The following is a 17,010-nucleotide window of genomic DNA, read 5'->3' as shown; positions in this document are numbered from 1 at the left end:
AGCACCTTGGGTTTCAATCCACAATTCTCCTTTCCCAGACACTGCTGACCTACAGCACCAGACCAAATTGCATGCTCCACGGGAGTCAAGGATATGGCTTTGATGCTACATCTAGCCTTCGTGCAAAGAGCAGCAGAAATCCTCTCACTTCAGAGATGCATTTTGGAGCAGTGAGCTCTATACTTCAACTGAATGAGTGACAATCTCCACATTTACTGAACCTTCCATCCAAGGACTGCAAAAACACTTTGTAGATATAAAGCAAGCCTCACAACCCCCCACTCTCCTGAGATGGGTAAGTTATCCCCATTTTACAGATGAGGATACTGAGGTAGAGAGGGAAATGGTGTCTCTCCCAGGGTCATATAGCAAGTAAAGGGCAGAGTCTGGAATTTAACTCAGGCCTCCTGTACTTTAACGTCATGCTTCCTCCTCACTTCCACATGCCACCTCAACAAAGTGAAAAAACTCTGCAAGAGGTTATGGTTAAGGCTGTGTGTGTCTGTCACGGACTCCATGACTTTCCGTGACCTCTGTGATTTTTGGTGCGGCTGGCTCAGGGGCTGCCGGAACACTCTGGAAGGTCACCAGCAGCAGCATCAGTTTGCGTGTGGGAGGGGGCTCAGGGGGTTGGGATGTGGGGCGGCACTTACCTGACCTAGGTGGAAGGGTCAGGGGGCTCTGCGCGCTGTCCCTGTTTGCAGGCACCACCCCCACAGCTCCCATTTGCTGTGGTTCCCGGCCAATGGGAGCTGCAGAGCCAGAGCTCGTGATGGGAGCAGCGCATGTATCGCACCTGGCCTTCCCTACCCCTAGGAGCTGCAGGGACATGCGAAGCCGGTAAGGAGCCTGCCAGACCCACCAATCCTCCCCCGCCCCCGCCCCCCCCCCCCAGCACCAGCAGGGGTCCCGGGCCATCCCCCCAGCACCCACGGAGCCACCAGACCTCCCGCGGTCCCTCTGCCCAAGGTTTAGTTAGGAGTATATAGTACAAGTCATGGGCCGTGAATTTTTGTTTACTGCCCGTGATCTGTCCATGACTTTTACTAAAAATACCTGTGACTAAAACGTAGCCTTAGTTATGGTCCCTTAGACAGAGGTTATGGGTCTATTACAGGAGCAGGGGGGTGAGCTTCTGTGGCCTGCAGAGTGCAGGAGGTCAGACTAGATGATCATGATGGTCCCTTCTGGACTTAAAGTCTATGAGTCTGCTCCATATGGTGGTTTGACCCTGGAGGCAGCCAGCACTTACATTGGATATGAGCCCCATGACGTTGTTCTTCAGATAGACCTTCTCGAGGCGAGGCATGCTGTTCCAGCGAAACCTGCCCAACAAAACACACAGAGGGCACCAAGTCAATATGCTGGCACAGATCACTGACTTGTCTTAGAAATCCATCAGCCCTTTGCCCAAGCTAGGGAGGCTGAGGCTGCATTGTTCATTTGCTCTGCCAATACCCGATCCCCTACTGAGCAACATCATTGGCTGAAGTTAAAATTACTGCCCAGTTAGAGCACCTGCACCACTGATACCAGCACAGTTCAGGGAATGGGCAGGATTCATTAACACCTACAGGAAAAGGACCAAGAGCACAAAATATTGGGTTTGTGGAGCCAACAAAGAAGGATCTCCAAACTGTGTAGTGGAGAGGTACTTTTATTAATCTGAAACTAGTGACAGAGAACTTTACAGTGATCTACTGATAACACTTTCCCTGCCTGTCTCCAGCATCTTTTGTCTAAGATCTATGCAATGAATTAACCTGCATGCCCCTCTTGCAGTGTTTGCTATTACCCTCATATTAAAGACAAAGAGACAAGGACAGAGATGGGAAGTGACTTGCCCCCTTAGGTCACCCAGTGACCTAATGACAGGGCTCAGTATAGAACCCAAATCTCCTGACACCCTGTCCACTGCTGTAACCAACAGACATCTGGGAACAATAATTAGCACTGACAACTGTGACATGGACAGGCCTGTTCTCTCTCCATGAAAAGCTCTCCAGAGTTTAGGATAACACCACATCCATGCAGCCCAAGTGAGCTCCCTTACTTGACCACATGCTCCAAGATCTGAAGACCAAAGTGCCTGACAATGGCTGTCTGGGTTTTCTCTGCCAGCTTCAGACCACAGGGGACACAGATGGGACACTTCTCTTTAAACTCCTCGCAGAACTGAAAAGGAACAAGGATAACAATGAGTCAAAAACTATCAAGTGGCAACATGGAAATGAGCATGGGAAAAGTGAAGCATTAGGACAATTTGGAGATAAGGGGAAAAACTGTGCTTCAAAACTGCCCACTGCAAGTGGGGAACTCTCCCTGGAAAGCACAGGAGGCTAAGTGAGCAATTTCTGTACAATTTAAGCATCACACCTAGTGTCTCAAATCCTCATCATCTGGGAATACTTTCCCAATGTGGCCCAGTACTGTAAGCTGCTTTCCTGAGGCTGCAGACTACTTCAGCGACTCTGACGCTGCTCAGAGCCTCCTGAGCAGCAGAATGAGAATCTCTCATGCTCTTCAGATCCCCCTGACCAGCCTGGAAAGAAACAAACTTCAGGGTCATATTCACGCTGGGAAAGATGCTGCAGCAAAGCCCAGCCCGAGAAACTGCCTCTCTCTATAGACCTTTCCTAGAGCGTATCACCGGGGTCCCTAAACATCTGCAGGGGTATTAAAGGCAATGCGGGCTGCCAGCTCTCCATGCCACGGGGAACCCAGTTCAAGCCGGGGCAGAATTCAGGGGTATCGGACACGTGCTGTCCCGGGGCAGACACATGGGCTGAACCCCGCACAGGGGGCAGAGCCAGGCGGGGTGACAGGTTTCGGGGGGGGGGTGTCACCGAGCTCCCCGGGATCTGGGGCCCAGCTCTGCCCCGGGCCAGGACCCCAGTGCGGAGCGGGCAGCGCTGAGCCCGGCCGCCCTACACGGACCCCGCTGCCCCGGTACCTTGAGCGCCTCCAGGCGGTAGCGCTGGGTGGAGGCCGGGTCCATGATCACCGTCACCGCCTTCACCAGCTGCTCGCACAGGCTGCTCACCTGCTCCGCGGACATGGCGGCACCGGGCGAGGCGGGGTCCGCGCGGGGCAACCGGAGCAGGGGAGGACCAGGGGCTACCGCACCGGGAGAAGGAGGGAGCAGGTGCGCAGGCGCGCCCGGGACCAAGATGGCTCTACATAGTACGCATGTGCCATGAGGACCGAGAGGCTTCTACGCATGCGCCAACAACCGCGCGACGCTTGAAGGAGGGAAACCGCATGCGCGAAGGGAGGATAACGGCGCCTGCGGCGATGGGAGGCATAGCAATGCGCTTGCGCCAATCCCCGTCCCGACTCCTTAATATCCGGCGATCCAATCACAAGCAGCCGCACATACCGCGCCAGTTCTCCAAACCGGAAGAGGGGGCTTATATCACCGGGGCGTGAGACCGATCCACCACCAGACCCCTCCGCGGGCACTACAGCTCCCAGCATGCACCGCGGGCCTCCTCCTCCTCCTGCTGCGTGCGGGGACTACAGCTCCCAGCAGGCCGCGCGCGGCGTCTCGGCGTGGGGCGGGGAGCAAAACAAACTGCCGCCGCGCGCGGTTCGCTACAGCCGTAGCCGTTGACTTTTCCCGTGGCGGCGCCCGGCGCGCGCGGGGCAGGGGGCATGTCTCGCGGGCGGGAGCGCGTGGTGGCGCTGGCGGACATGGACTGCTTCTTCGCGCAGGTGGAGCAGCGCCGGGAGCCGCAGCTGCGGGGCCGGCCCTGCGCCGTGGTGCAGTACGACGCGTGGCGGGGCGGCGGGTACGTGCTGCATCTTCCCCCCCCCCCCTCCTCTCCCCTCCCCACCCCTCCGGCGGCCCCCGCCCGGCCCGGCCCGGCCCCACTCTCTGTGCTGTCTCCCCGCAGGATCATCGCCGTCAGCTACGAGGCGCGCGCCTTCGGGATCAGCCGGGGCATGCGGGCGGACGAGGCCCAGAAGCGCTGCCCTCAGCTGGTGCTGGCGCGGGTCCCGGAGGCCTACGGGAAGGCGGATCTCAGCAGGTGAGGCGAGCCCGGGGCCCGCTGGGTGTCCGTGCAGCGCCTGGCGCCCTGCTGCAGGGTCGGGGTCCCGCCCTCCCGGGCGCTACAAGACGCTGATCAGAGAGGCCCCCGATTTCAGCATGCGAGGGAAGAGTGGGAAACCTGCAGTAAAGCTTTCCCAGCCACAACCCGCAGTGGGTCTGTGCTACCCGTCCACAACCCGCAGTGGGTCTGTGCTACCCGTGCTAGGGCACAGGCAGGGAGGGCAGAGCCTATGTATGAACTACAGCTTGGCTTGGGATAAGTTATGTCCCTCAGGTGTGAATAACCCCCTGGAGTGACACAAATTACACAGACCTAAGCCCCGCTGTGGATAGCGTGCTGACATAGCTACCGCTGCTCACGGGGGCTGGAGTAATGAAGCAGACGGGAGAACTCTCTCCCGTTGGTTTAGAGCATCTGCACTAGCGGTGATACAACGGTGCAGCTGCGCCACTGTAAGCACTGTAGTGTAGCCATAGCCCCACTGGAAAGGTCATCGTAGCCTTAGCGTAGATGCTTCCTGCATCGACAGAAGGGGTTTTTGCATTGGTGTCATTAATTCATCTCACCGAGAGGCAATAGCTGGGTTGCCGGGAGAATCCTTCCATTGACTGGCCGTGTCTACATGAGGGGTTAGGTTGGCATAGCAACGTCTTTCGCACCCCTGAGAGATGGAGCTATGCTAGTGTAACTTCCCACGGTAGATTAGCCTTGAGTGTCTGGATCTGTCAGGGCGGACCCTTCCCCAGCACTAACCTCAAATTTAGAAAACCCGACTGCGATGTGCCTTGGCTTTCAGCCTCTGAGCTCATCCACATGAGGGTCGGACTAGTGTCCTTGAATAGTGGGGCAGAGATACTAATGCAAAACATAAGCTTAGCTTTGGGAGAGGAGCACATCTGTTAAACCAGCAGCTCAGTAGCCCGAGTGGCTGGCTAGGTCTCAGCCAGTAGAGGAGTTGGATGGAGAGACAAAAGGAAAGAGATCATGGGCTGGGAGGCCGTTGAGTCCCAGGTGCATGACAAAGATTGAGCTCCTTATGTCTTTCCTCTGCAGATACCGAGAGGCTAGTGTAGAGGTGATGAAAGTGATGTCACGCTTTGCTGTGATTGAGCGTGCCAGCATTGATGAAGCCTACATGGACCTGACTAGTGCTGTGCAAGAGAGGCTCAAGAAGATGCAAGGGCAGCCTATCCCAGCAGAGATGCTGCCAACTACCTACATCCAGGGACTGCCAAATGTCTCTACAACAGCAGCAAAGAAAAAGAATGTGGATTGCAAAGGTAATGCCAAGCCACCAGGCAGATGCTGCTTCTTTTCCTGGAGTTAATAGTTCCTTTTTGCTTTTCATCTTAGTTTATTTCCCTTCAGCTCTAAGAAGGTGAAGGTAAAATGAAATTGCCCTACACTGCAGTTCGTGTCCAAGAGAAAGTAAAATGGAGGCCTCATAGTGTAGAAATGCCCTAATGCATGGGAAACAAGGCTGACCTAAGTAACAGGTGAAAGGTGACTTACTTGTGACTGTGAAAGGCCAGCATTGCAAATAGTCTGGGGAAGGATTTCTAGAGTCGCCTTTCCCAACCTCTTTCATCCCTACTTGCCACGCAGAGTGCCTGGTCCCAGGGCTCTGTTATCCACGGTCTTGTGCTGAAGCTCAAATTCAGACTAAAGTTTCATTTTCAAAAGAAAACATCTATGGGCTGGCATTATCTTTAAAGAGTGCTAGGCTCTAGTCCAGAATGTACCCAAACAACCACTTGGGAGCACTGTTGTGCACGTAAATACTTGAGCACTTTGCAGATCTGGCCAAACGTACCTACTAACTTGCGTCTTATCTAAGGCAAACTCATTTGGTCTGTTTCAAGGTATTCCACAGCACAGATCTGCGTGTGAAAGTCTTACCTCATCTCCATCTCCTTCTCAGGCTCCTATTGGTGCAGTTGGGGAATAGTTGTCTTTGTTTCAGTAGTTCGGCAGGAAAGTGACTTGCTTTCCTTTTTCCAAAGGACATGTCCCGTAAATAGGATTTCTCCTTTTCTAAATGCACTGGTGCTGGGAGCTTACCTCTTGACCATGGAATAAAGGAGCAGTGACAAGTGTGTGGCCACTGTTCATTCTGGCTTGCTAGAATCGCCACCCTCCTTGCTGTGTTGGGCTTCAATCCCCTTTGTGCTCTTTTTCAGAGGATCTGCGGCAGCGTGGCTTGCACCAATGGCTTGAGTCGCTGCCTTTTGGTGACATCAGCTGTCCAGAGCTGCAACTGACAGTAGGAGCAGTAATTGTGGAGGAAATGAGGGCAGCTGTGGAAGCAGTTACCGGACTGAGTTGTTCAGCTGGGATTTCACACAACAAGGTGTGTGTAACACAGTGGGGTGGTTTTGTTTCAAGTGGTGTACTTTGATTATGCAGTAAAATAAATGAAACCATCAGAGTCACCATCTGATGGAATCTGAGCAGAATAGAACATCATGGCCACATTTAAACACATGTAGTTGAAAATAACATTAAGCACGGGGATGAGCTGTAGTGTTTGCCCAGTACCGTGGAGATGTAAACTACCTAGAACTGGATTCACTTACTGGCCAGGGCTCTGGTTTTTCTGGCATATCCCGAGCAGTCAACTCACTGTGGAAAAGATCTTTAAAGTGCTCAGGAGAGAGTCCTCTCAAGAAATGACTGATCTTAAAGTGAGTGTTTCCTTCCTAGAATGAGGAGGCATATTCTGTGCCCATAGGAGGGCTTTACTGGTGTAAACGCCTGTTTAATTGGACAGAAAGAGCCCTAGTTCAGTGTCTTCCCCATCACACCCCACAAATGCTGATGTGATGTGGGTCAGGTTGGCTTTCTCAGTCTTACTGTCTTCCAGTCTGGTGGATGTGCTTTGGGTAATGTTCAACCAGCCACCAGCAGCAACCACAGGACTGCAAAGGGGAACTGACTCGCTCCGATACTGCAGCTCTGGGTTTCCCGCTGCATTAACTATGTGACCTTTTTACTGACTAGCCTCTTGTAGGTTTCCTTCTGTAGCACTCTGTTGCTGGTGACCTTGCAGAGAGAAGACTAAAGGAGACACAGCAAGAAAGAGCAAGACAGGAGCAGAGAGGATGGAAGTGGAGAGGCCCAGACAGAGAAAACAGGCATGGGGTGGGTAGTAGGGCAGGAGTGTGAGGGTTGCTCTTGGGATTTTAGCACCGTTTCCTGACCAGAACTGAGCCAACACAACCATGCTAAACACACTGAGTCTTCTAAAATGTCTAAAGCAGGGTTCTGACTCCCTTCTCAGAGCTAGACTGTTGCAGGTGACTCTGTGTTTAAAGACAGTTTAGCCAGCACAGTTCAGATCCTGTGTTAGTTAATAACAGGGAGTGAAGAGTGGTGGAACTTGAATCTTGTCCTCAATAGAGTTGTGCCCACGGAAGACGCTGTGGCATCCCAAAGCCTAGAGAGAGCCCTTCAGCCATTAGCTGGGGGCTCTACTGCAGAACCTAGTAGGCAGTCTTTTAGAAGCCTGTGGTCCTCTGAGCATATGGGGTTTGCAGTAATGGGGTTTCCACACTCTTCCATATTCCAGGCACTGGCAAAACTGGCCTGTGGGCTGAACAAGCCCAATCGCCAGACACTGGTATCGCAGGCATCTGTCCCACAGCTCTTCAGCCACATGCCCATCAGCAGCATGTAAGTATTGGGGAGTCATGTGCTTTTGTTGAACCCGGGACTTGGACTGAGCTGGGACTTGGCAATAGAGTGTATCAGCCCCTCTTTCATGCTGCTGCTTTGTTCACCAGAATGTAAGCTTTCATTTAAAAAATAATCTCTAGCTCATCTGGTTGCCAAGATACACATTTTAGTTCCTGCTCACTCTGCGTGCAGAACTCAGTTGAATAACTCGGAGCAGTGTGAACTGCCCCATTCAGCTCAATAAGGGCTAATTCAGATGCCCACTGATGATGTAGACATTTTGGGCTTGTCTACATGCACATTTAGTTTGTGCCAGGCTGGGGTGTGAATCTACTGTCTGTTTGGACCCTGTTTACTCTCACTAACAGTTCCTTAGTGCACTTTGAAATGGGACTAGATCAAAGCGCATTAACGGATGGTTTTTGCATGGCAAGCTAATTGCGGGATCCATTCACACCGTAGCTTGCTGAGAACTAATTGCTGTTAGACAAGTCCTTAAAATATTAACTACTTCACTGCTCGTTAAAGCATGCAAGAAAAGAAAAGGGGGATCCTATTGGGAAGATCTGCACAATTTACTGAGCATGACATCTCATTCTGATACCATGAGTGACTGGGTTTGAGAGATGCTGCCATTCCCTTCTGCCCCAATGAAGGAGGCAAGCCCAAAAGGCCTACCACAGTTCAATTGGCATCATCTGAACCTGTTTCCTAAGGTGTAGCTAAGCTCAACAATAAGTGCAGTGGGACAACAGGCAAGGCTCGCCAAGTGGAAACATGCAGACTCCTCGTGCTTGGTATATTCAGACCTTAGTGATGGGGAGCTGAGCACCAGGAGCCTGGAGAACATGCACGGTCATATTCTGAACATCTGCACAATCTACTATGAACAACGTCTCAGGAACAATGGTGGAGCTGGAAAAGTACACCTCTACCCCGATATAACGCGACCCGGTATAACACGAATTCTAATATAACGCGGTAAAGCAGTGCTCCGGGGGGGTGGGGCTGCGCACTCCAGCGGATCAAAGCAAGTTCGATATAACGCGGTTTCACCTATAACGTGGTAAGATTTTTTGGCTCCCGAGGACAGCGTTATATTGAGGTAGAGGTGTACTACCAACTTTTCCAGTTTGAAGCCGTGCTCAAGAGCTGTAAAGTTAGCATCTGCCTTCAGGCAGCTACTACTGGGGGCTTTCCTGCCCACATAGGAATGGCTAGACCCAGGGGAGAGGGCAGGGAAGAGTGAGTGAACAAATAGATTTTAAGCAAGGGTGGGTGCTGACGTGCTGCCTTTGCATTTCTGCCTTTTCTCTCCCTGTTCCTATGCGACCACATCTCAGCCTAGGAATTGATGAGCTGTCCCATTCTCACTGGAATCATCATGTGTTGCTCCTCGGTCAAGGAGTCTGGCCAGCCAGCGCTGCTCCCTCACCTACCCTGCTTCCTGCCAGTGAATGGGAGCTGGGGTGTGCTGAACATGCCTCAGTCTGCACGTGACAGCTCTCTTCTATGTTTCCTCCTTCTCCTGCAGCCGGCACCTGGGAGGGAAGCTGGGTGCCTCCATCACAGACGTACTGGGAGTGGAGTACATGGGGCAGCTGACCCTATTCAGCGAGTCACAGCTCCAAACTCACTTTGGAGACAAGACTGGGTAGGTGACATGCTGGCTTCTAGGCTGCAGGTCTCCATAGGATAATAGGCTTGTGTTCTCCCTCTCCTTCACCAGTAGATCTTTAGGCCATTCTGCTGAGGTTGTTGCTCAGGAGAGTTTCTGTCTGGGCCTTTTCAGGGTTGCATTGAGACAGGGAACATGAGCAGTGTCATGTAATGGTCTGCTAGGCACGTGTACTGGCTTCTGATCTTTCCAAACACCTGTCCCTCCCAAGGCTAAGCCCTTGTTTGCCATTCAGCTGTCCCCTGTATGCTGCTGTGGAGCATGTGCTGCTCCAGGGACTCAACCCAAGCTCCAGAGCAGGTTAGAGAAGACAGAAAGAATGGCATAGGAGGCAGGCAGTGCTCAGGCCCAGCACTGAGGCTCATCATTTAAGTGTTGGGAGCTTAGAATACCAGTCCCAAGCTTGGGCACTGGGAGCTTAGAATACCAGTCTGAAGCCTGAAATGCCCAATGCACAGAGCAGGGGCTGGGAACCTCTAGTCTGGGGAATGCTGCTGTCGTAGGGAGGGAGCTGGGGCACTTGAGCAATAACTGCTGTAAGGTATTTCCCCATTAGTAGCTGAATGAAACCTGCTGCTGGCTGCCATCGCAGCTGCCTGGGGAGCTGGAACCATCACCTGAATATAGTTTAAAATGGCCAAGCAGCCCATTGCTTCAGCTAGCTGAAGTCACCTAGCTCTGTAGCCCCAGATGCGGCCAGTGTGAGATGCAGCTGGGGTCATAGCTGTTGGGTAACACCTGTGTAGTACTCTGCAGGAGTAAAGGATTCAGTGCTAAGGGGTGAGTCCCATGTGGCCCATTGTGTGGTTTATCTAACTGCCTACCTAGGCAGGTCTAGGCCAGGAGAATTCAAGTGGCTGGCTGGGTTCAGAACAGGAAGTTGTCCCTGAACCCTGCCTGTGTGCACTGCCCCAGGAGTCCCTGGGGCCTAGTTTTACATGCAGGTGCAGGAGCCATGAGGTCTTCCTGAGCTGAATACTCAGTGAGCCCAGGTGGAGTCGGGAGGAGAGGTGGAACATTATTGGCCTTAATCTCAAACCTCATGTGGGACTTTCAGGTCCTGGCTCTATGATATGTGTAGAGGAATTGAACAGGAACCTGTGAAACCCAGGCAATTGCCTAAGTCCATTGGTTGCAGCAAGAACTTCCCTGGGAAAGCAGCCTTGACCACTCAGAAGCAGGTAAGAGAGCGTGAGATCTCCTGAGCAGAACTGGTTTGGACCTGGGATATGAGAGATGGGGATGGCCATTGAGCCATTCCACAGGCTGCAGCCCCCTCCCTCTGGGCTCAGACTGTGTTGCAAGAGCTGCTCCATTTCACCATGCCAAATGCAGCGCCCTGGAATCAGGCTCTTAGGCTTTCTAGAGTCTGTGCAACAGCAGCTGTGTAATTCCTTGAGGAAACATTCTACATCTCCCTCCATCAGCGGGGAAGAGGAGTCTCTCAGCCCTTCATACGCTACAGCACACTGGTCAGTGTGGAGAGAGGGGAGGGAGTGTTCCTTTGTCCTGCCCTCTCCACAGCTGTGTGCACAATCCCTTCTTGGCACCGATGGATTTTTATCCCCTGGGTCCTGCTGTGCCTGAGGGAGCACCTGGATAGACTCATAGACTTTAAGGTCAGAAGGGACCATTATGATCATCTAGTCTGACCTCCCGCATGATGCAGGCCACAAAAGCTGACCCACCCACTCCTGGAATAATTCTCTCCCTTGACTCAGCTGTTGAAGTCCCCAAATCATGATTTAAAGACTTCAAGTCGCAGAGAATCCTCCAGCAAGCGATGGTGCTGGATGTGTCTGGATGAGAATGTCCTGTACACTATATTCTGCCTTTGCCTTCGCTACAAGATGTGCTCCTCCTGCCTTTCAGTCTGCCTTGGTTAACAGCAGCTAGTGGGAGCTTGGAGGAAGACAGCTAACTGATAGTGCTGCTGAAATTCCCTGTCATCTAGCTGCGTCTGTCAGGATTGCTGGCCTTTACTTCTGTAACTAAGTCTCTTCTCCAAGAGGAATCCAGATTCCTGCTGGAAAGGAGCCTTTAAATGCCTGGATGGAATGAAAGTCCTTGTGTGACAGCAGCAGTGCAAGTGATGGTAAACCTGCTGCTAACACAAATGCCACCCACGTCAGCTGGGCCCATACTGGAGAGCACCTTGTCTTTGGGCAGGGTGGGAGAGGGTTTTCTAAGCATCCATATGATAGAGTAGCACAAAGCTGAGCTCTGAATCTCCCAGCCTGAGTTCAGATCCAGGTTTAAATGGACATTGTCATGTTAGAAACTCTGTCCTTCCTTGTGTTACTAACAGCTGAGAAGGCGGGAGTGATGAGGGCTCTAAAAATCTGCAAGATTTCTGCACTTGCTGCATTTCGCTTGCCTGGGACAATGTCACTAGAAGATCTCCTGTTCCTTTCAGATTCCCAGCACTGATGTGTGCTGCAATATCTGGGATGCTCTAAATTCTGGGGCATGGTGGATGCAGCTCAGATTAAATCTAAACCCTGTCTCTATTGATTCCCTGGAAGCATTTTTGGTGATCTTGGGGTTTGTAAGAAACTGACCTGTTGGTCCTAGTTTGAGCCAAGTGCCCCTTGAATGTTCCTAACTGCCTGGGGCTCTGGCTGTCAGCAGCTTGCCTAGTGTGGTGGTGGTTAGGGCTGACTGCCAGGTCCTGTAACAGCAGCTGCTTGGGTGTGTGTGAGGGTGTCCTGGGGCTGTATCAAACGCTGCTGTGTGCTGCTTGCAGGTGCAGCACTGGCTCCTGCAGATGGCCTTGGAGCTGGAGGAGAGACTGAGCAAGGACAGAGACCAAGTAAGGCAGGGCTTGAGGGTTTTCTGCTTCTCCTTGCTGTGGGGCTGGGCCAGAGGCAGCAGGGCTTCGCTACCTGAGCTGTCTGACACCAGCCTGGGGGATGTGGTGACTGTGGTGAGTGCAGAGGAAGTTGCCGTGCATTCAAATGCACAGCTGCTGGCTGACTGTGGGTTAAGAGGTGAGGAAGGACCCAGAGAGGGAAAGGTGCTGTAGGAAGGCCTGACCCAAAAATACCCTGAGCTAACCACTGTCCTCCTCTCCCCTCCCTTACTGGATGTGAGCATCAGGTACACGTGAGGGGATGAGTGTGCTCGGGGCAGGCAGCTTCCTCTCTGTGCACTCAGTCCTAGCATGTGCTTCCTGCTGGCTCACTCCTGGGAGCCCTGCCCTGCACCCCTAAAAGTGAACGAGCTGCTTTATAACCCGTAGATCCTACGTTGCTGGCCAGGGCTGAGACTAGCCTTGCAGATATGCTGTATTGTGATGTGGATAAAGGAGAATGTACCTGTGTAGGGATGGAAGCAGGGATTACACCCCTTCCCCCCCATACATGCACAAGGTGTATAAGCCCCTCACACACTCAGCATGATGGTGATGGACAGCAGCTGGTCCTGCTAGGACAGATGGTGGCATTGGATTGTAAAGCTACTGGCTGGCAGTACAGTGCTCCAGGCTGAGCACCTCTCTGAGCCCGTTCCTGGCATTCACTGCTTTGCCCTGTACTGCAGCTGTGTCCTCTCTCTGCAGAACTGCCGGGTGGCCAAACAGCTGACTGTGAGCATCCGCATGCAAGGCGATCAGCGAGCCAGTGCCCTGTCACGCTGCTGTGCCCTGCCCCGCTATGACGCCCACAAAATCAGCAGTGATGCCATCATGATCATTCGAAACTGCAATATGGCTGGAGCCCAGGAGGCTGCATGGTGAGCAGGTCCTGTTCCTGGCCTCAGGGTTGGTGTGCTGGAGGAGGGGGGCTGGGCTGTGCCCTGGCAGATGACACATGCAGGACAAAGGGGCTGTGTTGAATACTGACGGGTGGGGATTGAATTTGGAAGGAGCTGGCTCTGGCAGAGAGAGCTGGGGCCCTCAGAGCTGAAAGACACAAGGCACATGTTGTCCTGGGCTCGACTGCAGGTGAGCACTACTCACCCAGAAGGGCAGCTATTGAGCATCATCCTCCCCCAAGCTCCCACCATGCAGCACTAACTTCCACATTCAGCATCTGGGTGGTGCCAATAGAAAGGGGGGCAAGGCTGCACCCAGGGCTGTGCTCCTGTGGAGTTGGAATGAACTGAGCTGTACCTGCTGCAGTGTGAGTACCTGGCTGGCTTATGCTCAGAGTGCCATCCCTGGGCTAGCCAGAAGAGAATGGCTGTGCTCTGGTGGTCAGGGGGACAAGATGCTTGTTGGGCAGAGAGGGCTTGGGGGACGGGGGGGAATAAAAGCACTTTAACCACAACCTGTTTCCTTTCCACCCTCGTGTCCTAGCTTGGGCAGGAGGATGCAGTGTGCTGGGCTCAGAGCAGCAACTCCTTCAGGACAGCTCATTCCTGACGGGGAGCCTGAGAGTTGCAGGAGCTCCCATCCCTGGCAGATCGGACTGAGGGTTCAGTCTTCTTGCCAGAAACCAGGGGGCCTGGCCCAGGTCCCTCTGCTCAAGTCACATTCCTCAAGGAAGTGCTGCTTTGCTCCTAGCAGTAACACAGGCAATCTGCAGCACCCAGGCCTCTTACTGCAAAGTCATGAGGAGGAGAAGGAAGGGGTACTAGTGTTTGGCCAACAGGCATGACTAAAACACCCCCCCCCCCCCCCACCAGCCCACCAATGTCCTGTCCCAGCTCTCAGCTGCTGTACTGTCACCATGCCCAGTGAAACCTGACACACTTATTTGAATCCTGCCTTGAAAGGCTTTGCACTTCTTGGGCTGGGTCTGAGCTGTTTCTGCCTTTCTCCACAGGTCCCCTCCACTTACATTTCTGCATATCTACGCAAGCAAGTTTTCTGAGGCTCCCACACACTCTCCTGCAGGCATTGCTGCCTTCCTGACAAGTGATGCCCAGTGTACCCTGCCAGCTGGCACCAATGCAACCAGCCCAAATGCCAAGTGCACTGGGAGCCCAAGAAAAGAGCCCAGCAAGAAGCCCATGAATGCTATTGAGTCCTTTTTCCGGAAGGCAGCGGAAAGGCAGCGACCCCGTGTGGCCAGAGAGCCCTGCCTGCCTGGTGTCCCCAGTGCAGAGGCAGAGTTGTCAGTGCCTGATCCCTGTGGCCACAGTGAGAGAGAAGGTCTCATCCTTGGCAAGAGTCAGACTCCAGAAGCTCTTGTGAGGCACAGTCCCAAGGGTGGCAGCTCCCCCTCCCCATACAGATGGCTTCCCCCTGAGGAGTTGCTCCCTTATCCTGCAGAAACCCCCTCTGCTGGCCCAGCCTCCAGGAGCACTCTAAAAACAGAATCAGCTGGAGCAGCTGCTTCAGAGCTACCTGAGTGGAAGGAGCAGAGTTTGCCACCCTCTGCTGGGTTTGCACAAGGCCCTGCCAGCTCACCAGTAGACCAGCTGCACTGTGAGAAGTGTGGCCAGCAGGTGCCAGTGTGGGAGCTCCTGGAGCACATGGACTATCACTTTGCTGTGGAGCTGCAGAGCTCCTTCTCAGAACCCAGCCCCCTCAGGGCCCCTGCTGCTTCTCCCAGTTCTCCTGCCAAGAGCAAAACCAAAGCCAAGACCCCTGGTGGCTCCAGTGCAAAGCGACCCAGGCAAGGAGTGACCAGGACTCTGGAATTCTTCTTTAAACGGCTGCCCCCCTAGGAGCTCCAGGGCCATTTTAGCCTGAAGTTGAGTGATTTGTGAAGTTTTTATCCTTCCTGTAAATAACTTTTATCCAAAGATTGCATAATAAAGGTCTGGAACCTAGTGAGGCTCTTGGGGAAATGCACCTACCTTTTCACTTAGCAGATTCTGGTAACATTCCTCCTGCCTCCTAGGTGTTGATGCTGACAGAAACAGTGTCAGGGTGGCACAGCCTGCATAGTGATCAGGCATTCCCATGGTCCCGTTACTGGGCATTTTTGCTCTGCAAACAGTAATGGATGTTACACGTGCAGTGCTCCTGTGAGTTGGGAAGTGTCATTATCCCCATTTTACTGCTGGGGAGCTATGGCACAGAGGGACAGTGACTGCCTCAGGTCACGAGTCTGGGGCAGAGTCTGGGAGTGAGCTGTAACCCCTGCAGTGCCTTAACCATAGTTCCTTCCTGTCGGACTGTGCTAGTTGATTTAGTATAGTACCTCCACTCCTTGCTAATGCCAGGGCGTGGGGCAGTGTGGTAGCTGAGCCCCACATTCCACACTCCTTCACCAGCTTCCTACAGCAGGGGGGGAGTTCCTCTGATCAGTCCTGTCAGAGAAGCTGCCATCAGTGCTAAGGAGTCTCCAGGGGCACAGTGATGCTCTACAAGCTTTGTTCTGTCAGCCTGGCCTCATGCATGGAGGGATGTGATCCACTCCTCTGGGACAAGTTTGTTGGCTCTAGTCCCCCTTTTAGGGAGGTTTTTTAAAGCCAGGGTATGCCAACGTACTGTGCAGGCCTGCCTTTCTCTCAAGGCAGGGAGGCCAAGGCATGGTAGAGTGCATTGCTGTTGTAGATTATGGCAGAGCACTACAGGTGAGGAGAGTCAAATAGCGCCTGCAAGCCATTACAGCTCAGAGCTGGGCTCCGGTGCACACAAGGCAGACTGCTATAACCCTTACTCCGAAGAGACGTGTGCTTCCTGTGAGGTGGCCTGAGCAGCAAGGCCACACAGCTCAGTGGGACTGTGCGGCCCTATGCCAGTGTCCCATTACCCCAGTAATGATGTGGGTGAAGTCCAGAACTAGAGTCCTTCAGGGGGAGTGCAAAGAGACTTGAAAATCATGTTCTTCCAAAATCAAACCCACTACTTGCAGGGGAAGAGGAGAATGGGCTAATAGAGTCCCTCAGAGAGGCCACATCACTGTTTATATTGCTTCTAAAGGCATGTCCTCTACCCCAAGCATGAAAACAACATGCTCTACAGCCCCTTGTTACTGGCCTGGTTCTCCCCTGCTGCACCAAGGAGGCTACAAAGACTTCTGCTGGCAGGCTGGGGAGTGATGCTCACGTTGGGGGGGTGGAAAGGGCTGGTGTGGCACTTACTACCCTTGCAGCAGAGCAGACAGCACTAGAATGTGTAGGGAACAAGCCTCAACTGAGAGCTGGACTGTACTGCATTCAGTGACTGAGGAGCCATCAGCCTGCACTGCTAGCACAGAGCTCAGTTAATAGGGAAATAACCTTCTCGTAGAGGATTTCTTGAACTTAGTACTGTGTGGGAAAAGCAGCTTGGGGTGTGGTTCAGAAACTCTAGCCTTGCAGGCGGTTTCATCAGCTGTGGGATTCTCCTCTTTGAGTGAGCAGCAAAGGGACAGCCTCAGGATCATACTGCTGGGTGTAGATAGCAAGGAGCATGCCAGAGCTGTATTTGCATGATTATTTCATTTCCCTTCCCTTCCCCCATCAGCTCAACTGCAGCAGCAAGTTCTTGCATCAGTTGCTAGCTCTGCCTCAGCCAGAGCCTGCTTCTTTGTCCTGCTCTGGGATGCTCCTTGGTGTTAGTGCAGTTCTAATACCTTCCAGCCCCCCTCACTCACTTTTTTGAGGGGGGTGGAGGAAGGGATGTACAGCAGCATAGGAAAGGAATTCTTCTGCTTCATAGTGCTGCCCTTAGTCATTTGGGAGGGACAGAATTAAAATGACCTTCCCCCTAATATTAGGCCTCCA

The 17,010-nt window shown here is 53.0% G+C and overlaps 2 protein-coding genes across 2 annotated transcripts in view; one reads left to right on the top strand and one right to left on the bottom strand.

Moving 5' to 3' along the window:
* XPO5 (exportin 5) overlaps positions 1 to 3,144 on the bottom strand; it is a 35,783-nt gene extending 32,639 nt beyond the window's left edge. Inside the window, exons 1-3 of the mRNA XM_024193744.3 lie at positions 2,954 to 3,144; positions 2,054 to 2,175; positions 1,253 to 1,325 (exon numbers count right to left, since the gene is read on the bottom strand). Coding sequence (XP_024049512.1) covers positions 1,253 to 1,325; positions 2,054 to 2,175; positions 2,954 to 3,058 — 300 coding nt within the window. The 5' untranslated portion in view covers positions 3,059 to 3,144. The remainder of the gene's footprint in view (positions 1 to 1,252; positions 1,326 to 2,053; positions 2,176 to 2,953) is intronic.
* A 487-nt stretch (positions 3,145 to 3,631) lies between these two features.
* POLH (DNA polymerase eta) lies at positions 3,632 to 15,113 on the top strand. Its single transcript, XM_024193748.2, has 10 exons — positions 3,632 to 3,791; positions 3,897 to 4,031; positions 5,109 to 5,335; positions 6,236 to 6,405; positions 7,624 to 7,727; positions 9,265 to 9,384; positions 10,466 to 10,589; positions 12,155 to 12,220; positions 12,968 to 13,140; positions 14,175 to 15,113. The coding sequence occupies exons 1-10, from the start codon at positions 3,655 to 3,657 to the stop codon at positions 15,019 to 15,021; spliced, it is 2,103 nt and encodes a 700-aa protein (XP_024049516.1). The 5' UTR covers positions 3,632 to 3,654; the 3' UTR covers positions 15,022 to 15,113.
* Positions 15,114 to 17,010: the final 1,897 nt, after the last annotated feature.

Source organism: Terrapene carolina, unplaced genomic scaffold (genome assembly GCF_002925995.2).
Source record: "Terrapene carolina triunguis isolate 2854851 unplaced genomic scaffold, T_m_triunguis-2.0 Scaffold85, whole genome shotgun sequence".
NCBI lineage: Eukaryota > Metazoa > Chordata > Testudines > Emydidae > Terrapene > Terrapene triunguis.
Note: the sequence above shows the minus strand (reverse complement) of the source record. Positions and strands in the feature narration are given on the sequence as shown.